General features: G+C 36.1%; 1 protein-coding gene across 1 annotated transcript in view; it reads right to left on the bottom strand.

The window, feature by feature from the left end:
- Positions 1-17,375, bottom strand: part of LOC128652713 (vomeronasal type-2 receptor 26-like) — a 228,652-nt gene extending 211,277 nt beyond the window's left edge. Inside the window, exons 1-2 of the mRNA XM_053705645.1 lie at positions 17,356-17,375; positions 15,627-15,918 (exon numbers count right to left, since the gene is read on the bottom strand). Of these exons, the coding sequence (XP_053561620.1) occupies positions 15,627-15,918; positions 17,356-17,375 (312 nt within the window). The remainder of the gene's footprint in view (positions 1-15,626; positions 15,919-17,355) is intronic.
- Positions 17,376-25,594: the final 8,219 nt, after the last annotated feature.

Below are 25,594 nucleotides of genomic sequence, written 5' to 3'. Positions count from 1 at the left end.
AAGTGGGCCTGGCACACACGCTGGCAGGCAGGCAACTGCAATTAGATTACACAAGCAGACTGATGTTTCACAGTCAAAAAAGTTTTTTTTTTTAAATTTACACTACTGTTACACCAGATATGAGTGGTGGCACTGGGCAAGTGGGCCTGGCACACACGCTGGCAGGCAGGCAACTGCAATTAGATTACACAAGCAGACTGATGTTTCACAGTCAAAAAAGTTTTTTTTTTTAAATTTACACTACTGTTACACCAGATATGAGTGGTGGCACTGGGCAAGTGGGCCTGGCACACACGCTGGCAGGCAGGCAACTGCAATTAGATTACACAAGCAGACTGATGTTTCACAGTCAAAAAAGTTTTTTTTTTAAAATTTACACTACTGTCACACCAGATATGAGTGTTGGCACTGGGTAAATGGGCCTGGCATACACGCTGGCAGGCGGGCAACTGCAATTAGATTACACAAGCAGACTGATGTTTCACAGTCAAAAAGTTGTTTTTTTTTTTAAATTTACACTACTGTTACACCAGATATGAGTGGTGTGGCACTGGGCAAGTGGGCCTGGCACACACGTTGGCATGCAGGCAACTGCAATTAGATTACACTAGCAGACTGATATTTCACCTTCAAAAAAGTTTTTTGTTTTTAAATTTACACTACTGTTACACCAGATATGAGTGGTGGTACTGGGCAAGTTGGCCTGGCACACACGCTGGCAGGCACACAACTGCAATTAGATTACACTAGCAGACTGATGTTTCACAGTCAAAAAAGTTTTTTTTTTTTAAATTTACACTACTGTTACACCAGATATGAGTGGTGTGGCACTGGGCAAGTGGGCCTGGCACACACGCTGGCAGGCAGGCAACTGCAATTAGATTACACTAGCAGACTGATGTTTCACAGTCAAAAAAGTTTTGTTTTTTTAAATGTACACTACTGTTACACCAGATATGAGTGGTTTCACTGGGCAAGTGGTTTGGCAGGAAGTCAACTGCAATTAGATTACACAGGGGAAAAAATTATGTTCTAGCCCTAAAAAGGGCTTTTTGGGGTGCTGTCCTTACAGCAGAGATCAGATGAGTCCTTCAGGACTGTAGTGGACACTGAATACACTAGCCTAGCTATCAATTTCCCTATTAAATCACCAGCAGCTACACTGTCCCTCCTCTCACTAACAATGCATCTTCCGAATGAATCTAAAATGGCTGCTGTCCAGGAGCTGGGAGGGTCTTGGAGGGTGGGTCTGCTGCTGATTGGCTGGAATGTGTCTGCAGACTGTGAGATGCAGGGTCAAAGTTTACTCAATGATGATGAATAGGGGGCGGATCAAACGCGAACATGCTATGTTCACCGAGAACTATTCACCAGCGAACTATTCGTGACATCACTAGTGAGGTAATGAGCATGGCCCCGCCTTTAGGGATTCTATTATCCCCCTTGTGGAGAGATATGGTTAATACATCGCCGTCTAAGGAAATATTCGCTATCTTTCCTGGTGAAATTTTAAAAGTATTACCATCAGAGCCACTTAGAGGAGTCTGATCATCTATCTTTAGAATTGTGATTTCAGGTACAGAGTTATTCCTGAAATAAATCTCCACAGCATCTGGTTTCTCCTCCACTACGTGACAGATATGTCGGGGGCAAGATATACCAGATTTCTCATAATTGATAGGCCTTTTAACTTGTGACCAAATTACATTATTTATGCAATTAATTATGGTGCTTAATCGCTTCAGGAGATCACTACCAATAATTAAACGATCAGTTAGCAGATCCATTATAATGACAGGGTGTCTTATGACCCTGTTCCCCAATTTAAATTTTAACCAGGCCGTACCGTAGACTTTTAGAGAATCACCCCAACTCCTATTAGAGAACCATCAAATTCTTTTATTTTAGGTTTGTGGGGTGTTAGCTCATTTAGCTGTGTGTAGTACCTGTGGGATAAAATAGTTGCCTGAGACCCAGTATCAATTAATCCCATGGTAGGGTTGGAGAATGAATTTTCATTCTAGTTCAGCCAATACATAATATCTCCCTGAAGTTTCTATCATTTCACACATAAAATTGGCATTTTCATACATCTGTGGGCTTCGCCACGTGTTACCTGAATTCGCCATGTTTTCTGATGCAGAAGAAACTTCATAGCTACCGGTCCCCTCCCCGACAGGGTCGGACGGATTCTTGAGTACTGCATCTGTGGAAATAAGGTTAAGAGAACGCTGCAAAGGAAGGATTTGGTTAATTTTTCCTGGCTGATGTTGCTCATCATCACAGCTAAATCGTCCGTTTCCGGTCTGTGGGGAGATAACATGATTAGTATCATTTTTAACACAGTATATTTTGTATATCTCTCCCCTCCCTTTCAGGTGATACCGCAGTGTCTATGACTGCGCCTGTGGCCCACTGCTGACCACTGGCTGTACCCCTAAAAAAGTATTGTTCGGTTGCTGAGCCGTAAGTTTTTTACTCATATTAGCGATTACCGAATTAGCTGGGTACTAAGCTGATCTACTTGATTGTACAAGTTACCCCTACTCCTAAGCCTATCTATTGATGCCCCATAATAATGATTCTTGGACCATTGGTTTCCCTCAGAATTAGAGCTGCTATTTTATCCTGGCCTGGTTGTCCCTGGGGTTCAATTTGTTCTGCATTATTATTTTGGGGAGCATTATTTACTTGGGGTGTCTGGTTATCCTGAGAATACCTTCACCATTTATTGTATCTACCTTTGCGGGGGTACCCATTATTCTGTGGGTATTCTCTTTGGGCGTAATTATTCGCCTGAGTATGTCCCCCGCTTTGGCTATAGTCTCTCTGTGCCTCATCCCGTGTTGATGGAGGGGTAGAGTTAAACCTCTGTGGAGATGGCCCATTTTCTCTGGCCACTTCCGCGTAGGTTTTCTTTTTAGACTCCAAATTTAGGGGGTCAGGTGACACCCTAGTTTCGGCCACTATTTTAGGATTGGGCTTTTTCTCCCTTTTATCCCCCTGTTCACTGGACTGCTGAATAGAGTATAATTTCATACTCTCTTTGATCAGCCATTCCAATGAACAGTTCTCCTCAAAATCTCTAGCTAAGTTGATTTTGATGGGTGTGGGTAGCGCCTCAAAAAATAGATTCACAAACTCTGAACCTTCAAATATGGGATCATCTTCAGCCATGCTGTTCGCATTCTTCAATACAGAAAGAACTCGATTGGACTTTGATTCGCACTACATTTTAAACCATATACAGCTATTTTCGCAGCAGTTTTAGTGCGATGTTGCCCGAATTCTTTTCTACATTGTCGTTTTATTTCACCCCAGGAATGAATATTCATATCCTTTAGTGAAGCAAAGAATTTGTGATGTTTACTTTCAAATACCCAGGGTAGAAATTCAATTTTTAACTGCTCACTTGTAACACTCATTATAGATAAAGCATTTTCAAAAGCCTCTAAATGGTCAATTATGGAAGTGGCCCCCCCTTTAGAAAATGGGCGTACTGTATTCTTTAGGAATTTAATTATTGTGGGGGTGTCATACACTTTATTTGGTACATCACTGGATCTTACTGGGGACTTATTGTTTGAGCTAGAGTGCCTTTCATCTGAGGCGTAATAATTTTCTGGTCCCCCAGAGTTATGTAATTGCCTAGGGGAAAAAGTTACCTCTGGGCCTGAATTAGGGCTATAGTTTGGGTATCTTTGTCTATCCTCCCGTCTGGTATCTTGAAACTCATTTCTGTCCCAGTCCTTATAACTGCTAATTTGTCTCTATAATTTATTTATTGCCTTCTCATATGCTTTTTCAGCCTCATGATATCTAGCTTTTAAAGTTTTATTTTCATCTTGGCATTTTTCATATTCTTCTTCGAAAGCTTTAAAATCAGCTACTAATTCCTGATTATATTTATTTAAGTCAGAAGCCTTTTGGCTAGCGTGGAAAATCTCTACCTTTGCCTGAATAAAGGCTTCTTGAAACTCTTTTAATGAATTATTTTCAACCCTTAGCCGTCCTAATTGTCTGTCTTGTCCTCACAGCTCAAATACATTAGGATCAGCCAAGTTTAAAAAATTAATTAATCACGCCCCATAGATTCTGTGCATTTATTTAGTTGGAGTAACATTTGGTATAAATCTCCATCTTCAAACCACATATCTCTAACTAAATCTTTGGCCTTATCTTTACACTCATTAATACACCTGGAGACATCATCCTCAATATCAAGTCTAGTCATGATGTGATTCATGGCTTCTAATTGGAGCATTTTTTTCTGAATCACTTCATGGATAGAGGATCTTGGGGAGGACACAATCTCATCTTGTACAGAAACGCTAGCATTACTTTTTGCTGAAGACATCATTATTTGAGTGTTGTACTTAATAAGATAAAAACACAAATACAATTTTGACTAATAAGAGAGAGGAAAAAAATTATATTTTCAAAATATCAATATCAATTTTGAAATATGGCAAAATTTATATTTTTATGAATTTTGAAATATGAAAAATTTATATTTTTATGAATTTTGAAATATGAAAAAAATATATTTTTATGATTTTGAAATAAGAAAAATTAATATTTTTATTAATCTTTCAAAAATTAATTTTTAATAATATTTCAAAATATTAATATCAATCTTAAACATAAAAATCAATATTTCAATTTTCAATTTTTTTTTCTATATTTTCAAAATATCAATTCGAAGTATGAAAACTCTTCTCTCTTCTATAATAATTTCTATTTACCACAAATATACTATATCAAAATGATAATTATTTATAATATCTCACGCAATGCCTCCATATAATATGTCAGTATATTTATAAAAATCTTAGCAGTACTCTCCAAATAAGATTGTTAAATACATCAGTTATAACCCTGCTATATAATAACATATTATTTGGAGAGTACTACTAAGATTTTTATAAATATACTGACAATGCATAGGGTAAAAGTTTTTACTGAATGAAAAACATATTCTCCAAAAAGTTAAATAAGAGTCCCTAAGAATACCATGATATTCATCCATTTAGTATTCTTTGTTAAGTTAAAACAATAATAACATATGTAAGTTAGAGTGAAAATTGTATTTTACATTTGCACTGTTTGGACGTATATTTATATAAAGTGTGGTCCTTATTACACACAAGTGTAAGTTCATTTTTAATTTTTACTCACTTCAGATTATGGGTTATTATTATTGACACTAATTGATGATATTATTTATCTTACATATTTTGTGCAACTCACAGTCTGTAAGGATTGGAATTATATTAGCACCTTAAATATACCCCAGTAAGGAATTTGCATCATTAATCACACCCTTGTTTTTAGACCAATCAGGGTTAACTCTGTTGCTTTTTAAAGTGTACAGGTGTATAGTATGACAGCTATGATTACGGCCTGAAGGCCGAAACATGTTAGCAGATACTGTGATGGTTTGATGCTGCTTCGTGTACCTCTTGGATTACCATCTTTTTAACTTGATTGTTAAATAAAGACTTATTTTTATGAAGATTGACTACTGCACTACTTTGAATCTACCCTTGCTACTCCAGGCTGCAGTAGCGGCTACAATAACAGCTCCGGTTGCTGTGGCTGGGACTTTGCACAATTTTCAACTCCGGACTCAGCGCTTCTATCCTGCTGTGTGGATTGGATTGATGCAAGACGTGATCACACGCACCTGCGGACACACCCCCTCCTGCATAGTGGGATGCCGAATACCTATGAGCGAGCACTGGGAGCGATCAAGGTGCTAGCGGTTATGTCGAGCAGTGAGTAGTGGTCCTAGATACCACGAAGTTTGCTTACACCTGGTTGTTTTGCTGATGTTACCTCCATAGCTACGCTGCTTCATGTGGGACTGGTTATATGGTCTTTACCGCACCTAGTGCTCTGAAGAAATACGTTTGGCGTATATAGGGGCGAAAAAAGCCTATGTTTGTGCTGAGACTGTGACACATATATTATCATATGACTGTCTGTTCTAAATTGTGCATAACCTAACAGCACCATTCTAAAAAAGGTTTCCTGCTTAACGTTTTATACAGGACACTGTTTAGGATGATAATGGTATCACCTCCTGTTCTTTGATTTGTATATTTGTGCATGCCTGGTTGCACTTTACCATTACCACCTGTTTAGAGCTGTTTCATTTAATCATACTCCATGGAGGTCACACATTTTTATTCCTTGATGCCTGTAACAGAGAGAGACTGCACAACTTCTGAGATTGATAAAATATTTTCTACAAACAAATCTAATTATTCACTACCAGCTTTATTTGATGAGATGGAAAAGCTTCTCATACGAGAGCATAAACTTCAATGGGATATTTGGACTATGGAGACATATGTCAAATTGAGAATAATACCTAGGGGCTTAAGACTCAATAAGTTTCCAACATTTGATGTTTGTGATGTTGATTTTATAAGCAATTGGAATGATATTTTGAGTGATTGTTCACTACGTCTAATGGCCCTATTGATAAAATATAAAGCAAATATGTTACAAACAACTAGGGAAGAAATAAGTATATTACAATCTGAAATGAATACAAGACAACTAGATTCTAATTTTCCCAAATTTGATGGGATTCTAAAAATAAGTGTAGCAGAGAGTAAAAACATGGTGTTAGAAACAAAACACAGTAAATTTGTTAGGGATCAATCTGATTATTCCAACAACTGTGTATATGTTTGGAAACGGTCTGATAAGACAGTGAATAGAAGGTATAATTGAGGGAGGTCCAGATCTAGGAATCAACGTAATTTTGGAAATAATAACAATGATATAAATAAGGGACAGGACACTTCACATAAACTTGAGAGTAAGAAAGTCACTTATTCAGATAGCGAATTTGAATCTGGTGTTGATACAGGTACATCAGGGGGAGATGAGCCACCAAAAGGTATATTAAAGAGTACCCAACAGGCTTTCTTAGTGCAAACAACACATAGTAGAGAAAATGAGACACAAGCTGTTAAACCTAAGAATAAACAAAATACTTCCACTGCCTCTACTTCAAGATATATATATGTCAATGACACTGCATCTGGGCCACAATGTGAGGAACAAAATGAAGACCAAAGGAAATAAGAACAGGTTTTTTCCCTTCCACCACAAAAAACAGGAATAGGACCAAATACACAGAGTCAGTACCACCTAAGGGGGAACAGGGAGAGACAAAAATACAAATAAATAATGTGGTAAATCTGTCCTCAAGTATTTTCACTGAGGAACAGATCTCTCTCCTAAATTGTGGCCTTAACTTTTTCCAACACAACATTTTGATGTTTTTAATACTATTCTAGACATCAACAAATTAATACGCAATATGACATTACAAAGACACTTCCACGACACTACACAAACTGATAGTTTAATGATTGCTGATGGTAACCAACAAGCCACCAATTTGAATATAAGACAGCATATGTCTTTTGAGGAGACATGTGATTTGGTTAATCTTGAATGTCTAGCAGGAGAGAGTAATATATATACTGACAATGAGAGATTAAATTCCTCTAAAACCCTCAAAAATCCATCACAATTTTATCCCATTCAAAACAGAGGGAGTACGCTGGAGACTTTTTTCAGAAGGGTAGAGAGAGACTTAATTAAACTTAAATCAACTGTAACTAATGACAAGCCAAATTTGACCCACTCAGAGAGAGCTGCACTTAAAGAATTAAAACAGATGAACAATATAGTGTTTCGCTCAGCAGATAAAGGTGGATCTTTGGTTATCATGAATAGGGTAGAGTATATAAATGAAGCACTACGCCAATTAGGCAATACAGAGGATTATACTCCCCTACATACAGACCCCACTAATGTTTTCCGCAGTTAATTTATGGGTATCTTGGACGATGGTTTGGAGGATGGGAACATCGATCGTAAAACCTTTGAATTTCTAGTTGTGCCCATCTTCCACCATCTGCCCAAGATACATAAATCACTTACAGAGGTAAGGGGACGCCCCATTGTTAGTGGTATCAACTCCCTAACAGAACATGCATCACAATGGGTAGATAGTCTTTTACAGCCATGAGTTCTCAACCTACACAGTTATATTCAAGACACTAAATGTGTTATAAATGTTCTTGAGAGGTTGAAATGGAATTACAACACCTTTAAATGGGCCACTATTGATGTAGTGGGACTTTATTCCTCAATCCCTCACAGTGAAGGTATAAAAGCAATAGCGTTTTTTCTTGAATTTCACTCGGATTACTCAAGAGAGTTCCAGGCATACATCCTTAGAATATTGGAATATTTACTTACTCATAATTTCTTTTGTTTTGAAGGAGTTTTCTACCTCCAGAGACGTGGGACAGCGATGGGGGCCAAGTTTGCCCCCTCCTATGCCAACCTGTTCATGGGTTGGTGGGAGCTGTCCCACGTCTATGGAGATAGAAACCCATTTAGAAGTTCAGTTTTCTATTATGGAAGATTTATTGACGACCTCCTTTGATTTGGCAGGGCTCAAGATCTGATTTTGCATAATTTATTGAATACATCAATTCAAACACAATAGGACTGAAATTCACTAGTGATTTAAGTGAGAATACTATACACTTTCTTGATATTACCCTAATTGGAACTAAAGAAGGGAACATTCATATGGAAATATATCGTAAGCCCATAGCTGGCAATGCTCTATTGCATGGCAAGAGCTTCCACCCTAGACACGTCCCATTTGCAGTAGCCAAGGGCTAGTTTATTAGGGTCAAACGAAACTGTACAACAGAAAGTGTATATAAACAACAATCTCTTGATTTTTCCACACGATTAAGAAATAGAGGGTACCAGGAAAAAGTTATTTCTAAGGCTAGACGACAAGTAGATCAAATGAATAGGGAAAAACTTATTCATACAGTCAAAAATATACCCAATGGGTGCCACTTTTGTGACAGAATATAGTGATGAATATCCTGAAATATGCAATATTATAAAACAACATTTCAAGTTTTTGTAAGCTGATGACAAATTAGAACAATGTGTTTCTAAGAGTCTACGTTGTTCATACAGATGAACTGCAACTTTAGGCAACATCTTGTCCCCATCAGTACTCCCAGCTTTGGAAAAAACGAAAAGCTCTTGGCTTATACATAAAGGTATTTTTAAATGTCTCAGCAAGTGTAGGGTAGGTGAATATGTCCTGTCATCTAACATCTTTAAATCAGACTACACAGGAGAAACATTTCCAATAGAGAGTTGCCTCAAATGTACATCCACATATGTCATTTACTTACTCACCTGTATAACCTGTCATTTGCAGTATGTAGGGTTGACAACCAATGAGATAAAAGTGAGAATACGTAATCATCTATCCACAATACAGGCAGAACAGGCCACCACAGCCCTTGTACAACATTTCACAAATTGTCACCAAAAAAGTATTCATACTTTAAGATGGCAGGCCATTGAACGGGTTTGCTGTCCCCCAAGAGGAGGAGATAGGGATCGCCTGCTGGGGAAGAGGGAAATGTATTGGATATTTAAACTTCAGACTCGAGTACCGAAAGGATTGAATTCTGAATATGACCTTATTAATTATTGGCAGTGATGAGCATTTCCCTCTTCCTCAGCAGACACCTAATAACCTCTCTGACTCTACAATGCTGTAGACATACCTTTCAGGTGTTCTTTCGCTTATTCATATGCATTTATACTTTATCTTGCATTATACTATAAGCTTGATAAACATTCTATGAGGTACATTTAGAAAGACAAATATATATCGCTACCAGTATTTCACTTATGTATATAATGCATAATGCCACTCAAATAGTGATGAATTATTCTCCATAAGTTTGTTTTGCTTTATTTGAAGAAAAAAGCCCCTAGTATTGTAAATACTATCCCCCAACTCTAAAACTAAAACTTTGACAATACTAGTTTCAAATTTTGTAGATACTATTCATATATATTTTTTGTATCATGCATATGGTAAAAGTTTTTACTGAATGAAAAACATATTCTCCAAAAAGATAAATAAGAGTCCCTAAGCATACTATGATATTCATCCATTTAGTATTCTTTGTTAAGTGAAAACAATAATAACATATGTAAATTAGAGTGAAAATTGTGCGTTTGTATTTTACATTTGCACTGTTTGGACGTATATTTATATAAAGTGTGGTCCTTATTACACACAAGTGTAAGTTAATTTTTAATTTTTACTCACTTCAGATTATGGGTTATTATTATTGACACCAATTGATGATATTATCTATCTTACATATTTTGTGCAACTCACAGTCTGTAAGGATTGGAATTATATTAGCACCTTAAATATACCCCAGTAAGGAATTTGCATAATTAATCACACCCTTGTTTTTAGACCAATCAGGGTTAACTCTGTTGCTTTTTAAAGTGTACAGGTGTATAGTATGACAGCTATGATTACGGCCTGAAGGCCAAAACATGTTAGCAGACACTGTGATGGTTTGATGCTTCTTCGTGTACCTCTTGGATTACCATCTTTTTAACTTGATTGTTAAATAAAGACTTATTTTTATGAAGATTGACTACTGCACTACTTTGAATCTACCCTTGCTACTCCAGGCTGCAGTAGCGGCTACACTAACAGATAAAGGTAGATCTTTGGTTATCATGAATAGGGTAGAGTATATAAATGAAACACTACGCCAATTAGGCAATACAGAGGATTATACTCCCCTACATACAGACCCCACTAATGTTTTTCGCAGTGAATTTATGGGTATCTTGGACGATGGTTTGGAGGATGGGCAAGTCGAAAAACCTTTGAATTTCTAGTTGTGGATAATCCAGTTGTGCCCATCTTCCACCATCTGCCCAAGATACAGAAATCACTTACAGAGGTAAGGGAATGTCCCATTGTTAGTGGTATCAACTCCCTAAAAGAACATGCATCACAATGGGTAGATAGTCTTTTACAGCCATTAGTTCTCAACCTACACAGTTATATTCAAGACACTAAATGTGTTATAAATGTTCTTGAGAGTTTGAAATGGAAATACAACACCTTTAAATGGGCCACTATTGATGTAGTGGGACTTTATTCCTCAATCCCTCACAGTGAAGGTATAAAAGCAATAGCGTTTTTTCTTGAATTTCACTCGGATTACTCAAGAGAGTTCCAGGCATACATCATTAGAATATTGGAATATTTACTTACTCATAATTTCTTTTGTTTTGAAGGAGTTTTCTACCTCCAGAGACGTGGGACAGCGATGGGGGCCAAGTTTGCCCCCTCCTATGCCAACCTGTTCATGGGTTGGTGGGAGCTGTCCCACGTCTATGGAGATAGAAACCCATTTAGAAGTTCAGTTTTCTGATTTGGCAGGGCTCTAGATCTGATTTTGCATCATTTATTGAATACATCAATTCAAACACAATAGGACTGAAATTCACTAGTGATTTAAGTGAGAATACTATACATTTTCTTAATATTACCCTAATTGGAACTAAACAAGGGAACATTCATATGGAAATATATTGTGAGCCCATAGCTGGCAATGCTCTATTGCATGGCAAGAGCTGCCACCCTAGACACGTCCCATTTGCAGTAGCCAAGGGCTAGTTTATTAGGGTCAAGCGAAACTGTACAACAGAAAGTGTATATATCCTGAAATATGCAATATTATAAAACAACATTTCAAGTTTTTGACAGCTGACGACAAATTAGAACAATGTGTTTCTAAGGGTCTACGTTGTTCATACAGACGAACTGCAACATTAGGCAACATCTTGTCCCCATCAGTACTCCCAGCTTTGGAAAAACCGAAAAGCTCTTGGCTTATACATAAAGGTATTTTTAAATGTCATACATATTTTGTGCAACTCACAGTCTGTAAGGATTGGAATTATATTAGCACCTTAAATATACCCCAGTAAGGAATTTGCATCATTAATCACACCCTTGTTTTTAGAACAATCAGGGTTAACCCTGTTGCTTTTTAAAGTGTACACGGCCTGAAGGCTGAAACATGTTAGCAGATACTGTGATGGTTTGATGCTGCTTCATGTACCTCTTGGATTACCATGTTTTTAACTTGATTGTTAAATAAAGACTTATTTTGGGGGGCGGAGCCGGCCACAGAGGCAGCTAGACGTGTTCTTATGCAGCTCTGGGCTCCCTGATATGCTTTTATGACTTAATTTCTATATAAAGGACTCAAACCTTGACTACTTTACAACAGGAGGTGACCATTACTTAGCCTAAATATATTATCATTCAAGATACATCATTTTATGCATCTATTGCTGACACCATATACGAGACAACGCCACGTGGTGTGAATGCATAAGCACCTACATCTAATCTACTCTGCCGGTATGGAAGCTCTAGATGTTTGGGAATAGCATACCCTACAATGCCTGGAGCGGCATTTTCAGAGCATGAAAGAGGATCTAAGGGTTCTGGTGCTTGCCCTCACACCGCCACTGACGCATGTGGATAAGAGCTCTGGCCTGGTAATGTGTAAAGAAAACTATGCTTCATCTGGACTCACGCTACAGGAAAGTTCAAGGACTCCACCTGGCGATCCTACACTGAACCCTCTCTACAGTACCCTAGACCAAAATTCGGACATCGACTATTCACTTACTCTGCACGCAGCCCCAGAGGATAAAGCAGTAGTGCGCCTTGATAGTTTGTGCACACGATCCGACCTACCCACAGTTAAGTCTCCCCATCTAGGACTTACAGTGCGGAATGAAGTTTTGGCTCTGCAGCGCTCCCTTACTAATGGGTCCCGCTCATTCACGATACATTGGGTCAGCTCAGGTTAGTAACCGACACCCATCCTGACTCTGCAGATAACCGCTCCCCTTTGCAGCCATCTCGGGGACTCTCAGACTCTGAAGTCTCAGCAGTAGATGGAAGGGCTCTGGCTGTGCATTGGAAAGGGGCAGTTAGACATTGGATACGAGTGCCAGAGTCCTGGTATTACCCCCCACATGCAATCCCCACTACACCAGCAGAGAAAACCAAAGGATTGATTTCTCTCCCTCTCTCTCATACAAAGATCAGGCCTGTCCTTCCAGATCCGCAATTTTGCTCTGCCAAAAACAACTCTTGGACTTCAGATTACAAATTGCAGCATGAGATTAGGCATGGTGGTAGTTAAATTTCTTTATATCCCTGAACATACACCATAGTAAGCTAATATTTGGTGCTGTTAAGGTTATTGTGCTTGCCAGCTCATGTACTCTCTGTTTCCAGTTAAACTCTAGCTTAAGCTGTGTTTTTTTTTCTTTTATTATGATATATGTCTCAAATGTTTTAAACAGAAATTGTATTATATTTGATAGTCCTATGATAGCAGGTTATACGTTTTTATATTTTATTCCACAGCTGTTTGTCTCTGTCAGCCGTTTGTCTCTGTTCTGTCTCACTATATGGTGGGACCTAGTTTGTTGGATGCAGGTCTGTATAGGCTGTATTATAATCAAATCCTTCTTAAGATCACCCTGCATAATCTCCTATCAGAACTTTAGGCTTCTGGTCATGTTAAATATTTTCTCTTTGGAGACTAAACTACTTTGAAGACAAATTCATAGATAAGCCAGAGGCTCATTACTGTGCAGTTCTAACTTCTATAACTTAAGATACATCTACACCTTATACTTTAGATTTGCCTGGCAGTGTGCACATAATACATCAAAAATGTTGTTTCTCTATGTGCCAGCTCTGTCACTCAGAGTAAATATATGTGCAGTAATGTAATACAGCTACTCACTAGGTTTATACCACATCATATTATACCTGCTCTTATTCTGCTCCAATATTATTGCTTCACACCATTAGAGCTTTTTTTTTTTTAGATATGACTTATTTGTATACTCATATATGTAAGCTCCTGCATATGTTGGTACCTAAAGTTTATCTATCTTATATGTGAGTGAATTTAATAAGCTAGGTAGCACTCAGCTTTACTTAGGTATATATCCTCATGCAAAGCAGATTGTAGGAGATAGTTCTTATTAGCACAACCCTAGTTAGATGGTGCAAACTATCGCAAGTATGTTTAAAGCTTATATTATGTGCGTCTGTTTAACCATGTGTATCTATGGCACACCAATAATCTATATAGTCATGGAGGAAAGCATATCTAGATATTGTATTAATAAACTTGAGCCTCAATATCACTGTTAGAAAGTTAATTGAGTATTGAAATGTCTATGCGCATAGTTGCTATACCTCTGTTATCCAACACCCCTACTGCTATATATAGATCACATCAGATAGTTGAGACCGGACCAGACATGTTAACCCCATTATCTCTATCGCTGTGGCTTTTTGTGTTTATTTATCTCCTCTCTCTCTATCCCCGCCTGTATCATGTTTGTACCACTAGGTTAGAGATGAGGTTCTGTAACTTGGAAATTCTACATTGTGCCTGCCTAGTGGGGACACATAAATGGCAGCCCTACTGCTTAGAAATATTACCATACTTATGTCTATGTCTAACATATAAATGGAGGTTACTGCACAATGTGGTTATGTATGTATATTCTCCAAGGCTTGCTCTTATAGTCTATACTGGTTTAGAGAATAACTAGCTATTATTTCTTGAAAAGCCTGTACTCCTCTCTTTTACTTACAGTTTATTTTATCATCTGACGTTAGTATTTGCTCTACTATTTTGTGATGTATTAGATATATGGGGTAAGTAGATAATATCGCTCCAGTGTAGCTCTCATTCTGATGTCTCCTTTATGTACCATAAATGGGGAGCCAATTACATACTCTCATTAGCCTTACATTGGCTTTAGTTGCAAGGGGCCCTCATATGTCAGCAGTGGTTCTATATTAGGTCCTAACCTAGAGTACATTATATCTGCTAACTTAGAGAGATTAAGCTTAACTTCTCATGGTTGACCAGCAATCTATTTATACTCCCATCCCTCAATGACTGACATACAGCTGTGTCTAAATTTGTTTCCTTATACATACTAACTGGCTCCGGCCCCCTCCCCCCCTACTCTATTCTGAGCGGCTCTCACCCGCTGCATCCCCCTTCCCCATAAAACTATAGAGCTACCTCCTCCCTAGCCCTAATCTCATTTGAACAGATACCCTAATTTTCTTTTTATTTAGTTAGGAGAGGACCATTTTTGCTTATATTATTTTTATGATACTCTACAATAAAACTGAAGTCTAGCTATAAGTTTGCCCACAATCTATAGTAACACTTGGGTTATTTGAATACATTGCTCTTCTAATTGTGCTGTGTATACAGTTATCTGTGAATGTTTAGGGGCATACCCTTTGTTTATTGTATTTGTTTATGACTTCAATAAAAATTATTTACAAAAAAAATAAAGACTTATTTTTATGAAGATTGACTACTGCACTACTTTGAATCTACCCTCTATATACATACAGGCAGCTCTATTGATGAAGAAGGACAAGCACTCACAAGCTTGAAAGAAAAACAAATGCTTTTTCTGGCAAACATCTGTTTAAAACAAAACTATGATATATGTTCCAAAAAATGTTTCCTTATTGGAATAACATGAATACAAAGTCCATTTAAATAGTAAAGTAATTTACAATGACCTCACCCAGGCCATTGTGGTTTGTCAGGGTACTGTTAAGTCATTTAAGTTAATATAGTTTTAAGTACCTGAGGGTAATGGTACAGTCCTGTGAGTAGAGACATTAAATAGGTGCTTTCAAATCTCAGACTTCCAATAAAACCAGCCAGGAATCCTCTCTGTGCACAAGAGTAGTTTGGGATAACTTTAGAATCCCCAGATAATATAGCCATGGTGCCGTCTAATGCTGCAGAACCACTGTTTAATGGATTATAAATTTCATATCCCAATGTGATGTTGGGTAAAATGTCATTCCTTTGATTAATTTCTTCTATTGCAAAAATAGCAGTAAAGTAGTGTCTGTAAAGTTGTCCATCTGGCCTGAAAGATAAAAGAAAATTTTCTTTTAACATGGAGTTTTTTTTTTGTTTTTTTTTAAATTATATATTTTTTTTTATTTGTGTAGTGTGGCCGTGTATTGTAACATTTGTGTAGTATATGTATTGTTTGGGTATAATTAATTATTTGTATATTTGTATTTAAAAATACTAAACCATAAACCTTTATATCTCATAAGATGATCAGATTTTCCAAACGCAAATTCTGGACACCTTCTGGTTAAAAAAAAAAAAAAAAACATTGTGAAAATGGTTTAAGTACAATGAAATAATAAAAGCTATTGTAACATAAGTGTTGTTATCCTTACTTGAAAATTAGGAAAAATAAGCGCTCCTGTATTTTTCAGAGCTGTGTTTTATTTGAAACAACTTAAAAAACTCAATGGTGTCGAATTTCAAAAAGTTTTCAGGGTAGACACCGTACATCACATGATAAGTGATGCACATGACAGATCTTTAGAGTAACGGACAAGATTTTCAAGCCAAAGCAACTCAAAAGAGGTACAATACTTGTACTTTATATGTTTCACAGGAATACCAATTAAGACACTACAGCTATTGACATTTTTTTAACGAATGCCATATACTTTTTTTCAGGTTTTTTTTTTTCTTCACTGTTTTAGAAGAGCATAAAAACATAATAACATAGTAACATACTAACACAGTAGATGAGGATGAAATAAAAAAAGACGTAATAAAAAAAACAACAACTAAACAATTGCAATATAAAAGGCAATCCCCCAATTTGGATGTAAAAGTAAAGGTAATTTAAATATTAATACCCATAGTTATCTAAGATTGGGGGTGGTGCTTTGCAATAAATGTAACATTATTTAATTGTTGAAAAAGAAAGAGGGAATTTCACCAAAGAATGCAATTATAGTACTCTGTGTCCAGACTAGAAAAATGCAGAAATTAACTAGAATAAATAAAACATAAATTTTATTAGTTAATTAAAAATGGGAAAATACAAAGTTAAAATTGGAGGAAATAGTAAGCATATCAGTATGATCTTGTGGATCCAAATACTATTAGGTAAGGCTCGTTGGTGAGTACTTGTGCACAGCATGGTTCAGAAGTTAGACAATTGCCACTGTAATGTTCACAGACAGTTGTGTTTGTGTAATGTGCAAAATGTAAAGATATAGGATGTGCTTTAATAATTTATTTGTCTCTTTCAGCAAATGTCTAGTTTTAGCTCCAAACAGATATGTTGCAGGTCATAGCTTAAATGTGCAGCTATAGGATGCGCTTTAACCATTTATTTGTCTCTTTCAGCAAATGTCTAGTTTAGGCAATTTTTCATATACACAAATGCATTTTATCATTATATTTAAATGCATTTTCAAATCATAATTTGTAAGATATTTGTAATATTGACATTTTGTAATGTTCATTATTTATAGGTGATTCAGGTTACATGAGCCGGCCATGGCTCATTATGCCGTTGTGTAACCCCACAGACGACGCCCAGGTGCGCTACAATCGGGTGCACAAGCAGACTAGGGCTGTAGTGGAGTGGATGTTTGGGCTCCACAAAATGCAGTTAAGATGCCTAGACAGGTCTGGAGGAGCCCTCCAATACAGCCCTAGTAAGGTGGTGAAGATCTTTATAGCCTGCAGTGTCCTGCATAATATAGCTCAGCGGTCTGGGATGCTGCAGGCCATCCAGGTGCTCCGAGCCCTCCACCAAGATGAGTAGGACAACCCAGTTCTAGAGGGGCCATTCCGGGACAAGGTGGTCAATGTCAGAGCCAACATCATCAACCGCCATTTCAGATGGTAAATACTATACGTTATATAGGAGCATTACGAATATGTGAGACTTTGAGTAAAATGAAAGTAGAATCGTGTGAACATGTTAGGATTGTTCAAGAAATCTAAAATATATTTTATTATCATAGGCAATTTATCCCTCTGATGGTTCTGGCATTGGCTCCTGTAATGACTTTGCCACCTGATTTTTAAAGACAATATCAGATGATAAGTATACAAATGTATGGACTGAGACGGGGGGGGGGGGTGTACAATGGTCCATCATATGGCATACAATTATTTTCCATGTATTATTTAGTTTAGACATTATTAGATTTTAGATAGTCTGAAAGGGATAAATGCCTCAGATAGCAGATAAAGGGATACTCTGAAGCACATATTATTGCCATAATCATAGAGGTTAAGTCTGCACAATGTATGTGACTCAGCTTCACACTTGATTGTTAGAACATAACACAAGAGGCTACATATGCTTAGTAAGCTATTGCTATAAACATATTAGGAAATAGGTAGTGTTAGGGGGAGGGATGAAAAACTATGTACAATTTGTTTAGATATTTGATTTTCAATTTATTTTACATTAGGGAGATGACTTCATCTACAGACTGAAAGTGTAGAATACCAATGTGATCATGTCTGTGGCATTGTCTTTCAACTGTGCCGACTTCGACAAACATATAAAGACACCTTCACATTGTAAGTATACACATTGTATGGAACCAGATGGGGGGTGGCCCCTGAGCCATCATATGGCACACAATTAGCTTACATATCTTACTCAATTTATACATTATTAGATTTTATATATTCTGAAATGGATTAATGTGACAGATATCAGACAAAGGGATACTTTTAAGCACATTGAATTGACAGTCATACATCAGAGGTTGAGTATGCACAATTTATGTGACTCTGCTTCACACTTGATTGTTAGAACATAACACGAAAGAGGCTACGTATGCTTAGTAAGCTATTGATATAAATATTTTAGGAAATAGTTAGTGGGAGGGAGGCAGAACTATGTAAAATTGTATTACAGATTTGATTTACACTTTATTTTCCATTAGGGAGATTGACTTCATCTACAGACTGAAAGTGAAGAATACCAGACTGAAAGTAAAGAATAATAATGTGATCATGTCTGTGGCATTGTCTTTCAACTGTGCCACAGTTCAAAGACACGTTCACATGGTAAGTGTACACAATTCTCTGGAACAACACTGGGGATGCAGTATACATTCTATGGGAAAAACTTATGTTTCCTCATTTCTTTGAGATGGTATTTCACAATCCTCTATTTGGAAAGTGATGAATAGGACACATAATGAAGATAAACTGATATTTTGAATATAATCTACTTTTAAAGAGCATACATCCAGGTTAGTTTGCACAATGCATGCTATTAAGAATCATATGAGGAATAATGTGCAACTAATGCATAATATATTGAATGTGTCAGACATTTTAAACAGCTCCTATTTTTGAAGACATTTATTTAATATACATTCCCCCTACTTTGTGCTAGAGAGGACTCAGATTTTGATCAATCATACAGATAAAGGTATATATTTCATAGTTGACATTTAGGTATATTATTTTTTGAAAGGACAGGAAATATTACATTCAATTATGTCCCTCATACAATTTAATCATTAAGAATCTTTGAACAAAATTAGATATTAGGCATTATTTTGTCTAATTTTAAATGTTAATATGTAAGTCAAATCTTGATTAGACAATTTAATGTGATTAATTTTAAATTATGTGCAGATAGATAGATATAGATAGATAGATATAGATATAGATCTCCAGTCTGAACCTGGCTTTAATATCAAAACAAACAATACATGTAAGTGCATAGACAGAAGATGAATTTACAATTATTATGTTTACAGAATATTTGTTGTCATGTGTTCATTAAATAACATAATTGATTTCATATACTAATATTTTTTTTTCTTACTGATTTTAATTTTTGATGAATTCCAAAACGAATATAGATTTATTGTTAGAATCTTTTTTTTTTCGAATAAATATCTTTACATACTATCGGCTAGATTTCGAGTCTTGCGTTAGCCTTAAAAAGCAGCGTTGACTAAAGTGATAAAAAGTACACTAACACCCATAAACTACCTATTAACCCCTAAACCGAGCCCCCCCCACATCTCAAACACTTCAATAAAATGTTTAACCCCCAATCTGCCGACCGAACATCGCCGCCACTTTAATAAATATATTAACCCCTAAACCACCGCACTCCCGCCTCGCAAACACTAGTTACATTTTATTAACCCCTAATCTGCAGTCCCTAACCTCGCCGACACCTACCTACAATTATTAACCCCTAATCTGCCGCCCCCAACGTCGCCACCACTATAATAAAGTTATTAACTCCTAAATCTAAGTCTAAGCCTAACACCCCCTAATTTAAATATAATTTAAATACATCTAAATAAATATTCCTATCATTAAATAAATGATTCCTTTGTTAAACTAAATACTTACCTATAAAATAAACCCTAAGCTAGCTACAATATAACTAATAGTTACATTGTAGCTATCTCAGGGTTTATTTTTATTTTACAGGCAACTTTGTTTTTTTTTTAACTAGGTACAATAGTTATTAAATAGTTATTACCTATTTAATAACTTCCTAGTTAAAATAAATACAAATATACCTGTAAAATAAAACCTAACCTAAGCTAATAACTTCCTAGTTAAAATAAATATAAATATACCTGTAAAATAAAACTTAACCTAAGCTACAATTACACCTAACACTGCACTATAATTAAATAAATTACCTAAATTAACTACAATTAATTACAATTAAATTAAATAAACTAACTAAATTACAGAAAATAATAAAATAATTACAATTTGTTTTAACTAATTACACCTAATCTAATCCCCCTAATAAAATAAAAAAGCCCCCCAAAATAAAAAATACCCTACCCTACACTAAATTACAAATAGCCCTTAAAAGGGCTTTTTTGCAGGGCATTGCCCCAAAGTAATCAGCTCTTTTACCTGTAAAAAAAAATACAATACCCCCCAACATTACAACCCACCACCCACACACCCAACCCTACTCTAAAACCCACCGAATCCGCCCTTAATAAAACACTTATCTTCATCCATCCAGAGTGGAGCGGGTACATCTTCAAGACATCCGACACGGAGCATCCTCTTCGTTCGACAGCCACTGGAACAGTGACGGGTCCTTTAAATGACGTCATCCAAGATGGCATCCCTTCAATCCCGATTGGCTGATAGGATTCTATCAGCCAATCGGAATTAAGGTAGAAAAAATCCTATTTGCTAATCCAATCAGCCAATAGGATTGAGCTCACATTCTATTGGCTGTTCCAATCAGCAAATAGTATGCAAGCTCAATCCTATTGGCTGTTCTAATCAGCCAATAGGATTGAATTTCAATCCTATTGGCTGATTGGATCAGCCAACAGGATTTTTTCTACCTTAATCCCGATTGGCTGATAGAATTCTATCAGCCAATCGGGATTGAAGGGACGCCATCTTGGATGACGTCATTTAAAGGACCCGTAATTGTTCCTGTTGCCGTTGAACGAAGAGGATGCTCCACATCGGATGTCTTGAAGATGGACCCGCTCTGCTCCGGATGGATGAAGATAGAAGATGCTGCCTGGATGAAGACTTCTGGCCATCTTGAGGACCACTTCTGTCTGGTTGGGTGAAGACGTCTCAAGGTAGGGTGATCTTCAGGGGGTTAGTGCTAGGTTTTATTAAGGGGGGATTGGGTGGGTTTTAGAGTTGGGTTGGGTGTGTTGGTGGTGGGTTGTAATGTTGGGGGAGTATTGTATTTTTTTTATAGGTAAAAGATCTGATTACTTTGGGGCAATGCCCTGCAAAAAGCCCTTTTAAAGGCAATTTGTAATTTAGTATAGGGTAGGGATTTTTATTTTTATTTTGGGGGGCTTTTTTATTTTATTAGGGAGATTAGATTAGGTGTAATTAGTTTAAAAAAATTGTAATTATTTTATTATTTTCTGTAATTTAGTGTTTATTCTTTTTCGTACTTTAGTTTATTTAATTTAATTGTAATTCATTGTAGTTAATTTAGGTAATTTATTTAATTATAGTGCAGTGTTAGGTGTAATTGTAGCTTAGGTTAGGTTTTATTTTACAGGTATATTTGTCTTTATTTTAACTAGGAAGTTATTAAATAGTTAATAACTATTTAATATCTATTGTAACTAGTTAAAATAAATACAATGTTGCCTGTAAAATAAAAATAAATCCTAAGATAGCTACAATGTAACTATTAGTTATATTGTTAGCTTAGGGTTTATTTTATAGGAAAGTATTTAGTTTAAAAAAGGAATAATTTATTTAATGATAGGAATATTTATTTAGATGTATTTAAATTATATTTAAGTTAGGGGGTGTTAGGGTTAGACTAAGGTTTAGGGGTTAATAACTTTAATATAGTGGCAGCAACATTGGGGGCAGCAGATTAGGGGTTCATAAGTGTAGGTAGGTGTCGGCAACATTGGGGCAGCAGATTAGGGTTTAATAAATATAATGTAGGGTTCAGCGATGTTGGGAGCATCAGATTAGGGGTTCATAAGTATAATGTAAGTGGCGGCTGTGTCTGGAGCGGCAGATTAGGGGTTAATAATATAAAGCAGGTGTCGGCGATGTCGGGGGCGGCGGATTAGGGGTTAATAAGTGTAAGATTAGGGGTGTTTAGACTTGGGGGTTCATGTTAGGGTGTTAGGTGTAGACATAAATGTGTTTCCCCATAGGAATAAATGGGGCTGCGTTAGAAGCTGAGCGCTGCTTTTTTGCAGGTGTTAGTTTTTTGTTTTTTTTTAGCCGGCTCTGCCCCATTGATTCCTATGGGGAAATTGTGCACAAGCACGTTTTGCCAGCTTACCGCTACCGTAAGCAGCACTGGTATTGAGGTAAGATGTGGAAATAAATTCTGCTCTACACTCATGTTTTTGCGGCTAACGCCAGGTTTCTAAAGACCCGTAATACCAGCGTTACTGTAGGTGAGCAGTAAGGAAAAAATTTGCGTTAGCACCGCACACCATTACTGACAAAAACTCATAATCTAGCTGTATATTTTTTTATTTTCTTTATTTAAATACATTATATGTTAAAGTATCTATTTTACAAGCACATTCCTGATATTAAATATAATACAGGTTATTTTTTTGTAAACAATTTAAATATCAACACAGCTCAAGCAGATAGTGAGTGTTAAAGTCTTGTATCTTAGAAAAGTTAAGATGGAGTTAGATACAGCCATCTAATTTTTGGTTGTGTGATTTAGAGATGTGCAAATCCTAAAATGTTAATGATGAGGCTATGCAGTATAAAGTCTACATAACAACTTTGGTCATGTCATGTCACTTTTAAGAAATGTGTAGGGGGAACTTGTTATATTAAAGTGGCAGTGGAGCTTAATTTTATATTCACATTCTAATATATATATATATTTTTTAAAAACAAAACTTTAACATATTCTTAAAATAAATATAGCTTAGTTATTATGGTATCATTATTTACAAATAACCTAGGTAGATTAAATGATCTTTAAAGAAAACATGATAGCTAAGTTTATTTTCACATTTAGACAGAGCTAGTTATTGTATGCCACATTGATGACTTTTCACTCTAGTGGAGTCATTTGAAGGGACAGTTAACTCATAGATATTTCAACATATACTTTCTTACAATTATTCTCTTTACCTGCTGGAGTAAATAAAATTGTTTACAAGTATTTCTGTTACCCTTAATTTTTATTGTCCAAGGGTATCTCCAGCTATTCATAATGTTTTTGTCCTTAACGCAAAGCTGTGTAAACTTCTTCTGCTAATAAAATTATAAGGAATTGTAAACACATTAAGTGATCCAAATATTATAGTATACTGTCCCTTTAAGAGTCTACACTGATTCATTAAAAGCTCCATCAAAGGAGGGAGATAAGTGGACACGTTACATACAACATCTTACACAGGTCAAATGTATATTCATATAACAGGCTTGAGTATGCCAAAAATGTGTAATGTGTATTAAAGTAATATCTATTTTTGGTTTACTGTCCCTTTAAATGTATGTAACCTTTCACGGGGTATACACTCATCTATTTAAATATATTATCATATTAAGACATGACTGCAAATTTATTTTTAAAATTTTCCATTGCATATTTACTATTAGAATATTGACTATTATATCAACTATTTAGTTTTAGTTAATAGCTTGTGATGGCTATTTTGTTTGTAGTAAAAGAGAAATGCAACCAAAAGTTAATCTTCCATGATTCAGACAGAGCAGATTTGAATCTAAAATAAAAATGGACTTTAATAATCAAATATGGATCATTCTCATGTTATCCTAAGTTTGCACAAACTACTGTATATGCATAGGCTTATGAGCAGAAAAGCATTACTGAGAGATATCTACTTATTTGTGGGTGGGCAAAAATGCACAGCTGCAATGGTTAGCTAGAGGTCTTTAGATACTTCACACTATTGCATATCTGCTCCTTAACAATAAAGACACCATGAAAAAGAAAAATTATATGTGAACATTTCAGTCAAATACATGCTCTATTTTATATTTAAAAATAAGGAACAGAAACTTTGATTTTCCATTTTAAAAAAAAGTCCCTTTATTTTTCTCAAATTAACGTCCATTATAAATACAAATTATGCATTTCACCATTTTTGAAATATAGCATGGTAAACGTATCTTTCAACACGAGATTTACATCTATGAAAAGTTGAATATAATTTTACGCACTAGCACACAATCGATGTGCATTGTTGGGATTGTAAATACATTTAATAGAGCACTGTCAATACTTCACAATGAGTCACAATATTTATTTAATGAACAATGAATACATACAATGTTTACTTTTTTGAATCTAAAATATTTGTAAACTTTTATTAAAGAACTTGATCAAAATTAAACATTGAAATGTGTCATAAACATTTACTAATGTGACTGGATTATATTTACTATTGTGAGTAAAAATAAAATCGAGCTCAAATGTCAACAAAATATATTAATATTTAACGGATTACGTATATTATATATGTGTCACAAATATATGCATACCATTCTCATAAATTCTAAATTATTCTACATGCCAGGAGGTATGTGTGTGGAAGTTACAAAGATAATCCATGAACCATTAAATAACGGCCAATCAGAGTTCATAACACAAACATGACTTGAGTCAGTATGGCCTCACAGACATGCTAACAAAATTACAGTATTTTATCCAATTAGTTGTACAGATACCATGTCCCATGGTGTATCTCATGTTTACTTCCCCATATAAAAGTCCATTACATGTTGCCATTTTTGTCAGTTCTCTAATGCCTGTTTGTGTATTGTTAGATATTGATATATCGAATATTAAAAACTAGCAACAGGATGTCTCTGAGGTTCACACAAGCTGAAAGTACTGCACTGGTGAACACGGTCGAGGAGTTTTATCCGTAGCTGTTTAAAACTCGGAAGAGGTCAACAAAGCCATCGATTTAGAGGGCCCTCTGGGTGTCTATCACCGTTTCTGTGAATTCTGTGAAAGGCGTCCAGAGGACCATGGATCAAATTGTGCCGAGATTTGGGGATATGAGGTTGCAGCTTCGCAATAAAGTTTGCCTCATGAGAGAGTGGGCTAAAGCCCGTTGGAGAGGTGGGAATCAGGATCCACCCCCACGGAAACTTTTCCTACAACCTCATGAGGAGACTTTATGTGCCCTCCTCAATCTCTGTTTCCTTATGGTTGTTGGAACAGCTGCTGGGTAAACCTGTGCTCTTGTGACCATGGAAACTGCCTGTTCCACAATATCTATCTATTTATTTTAATGTCCACA

Source organism: Bombina bombina, chromosome 3 (genome assembly GCF_027579735.1).
Source record: "Bombina bombina isolate aBomBom1 chromosome 3, aBomBom1.pri, whole genome shotgun sequence".
NCBI classification, from domain to species: domain Eukaryota; kingdom Metazoa; phylum Chordata; class Amphibia; order Anura; family Bombinatoridae; genus Bombina; species Bombina bombina.
Note: the sequence above shows the minus strand (reverse complement) of the source record. Positions and strands in the feature narration are given on the sequence as shown.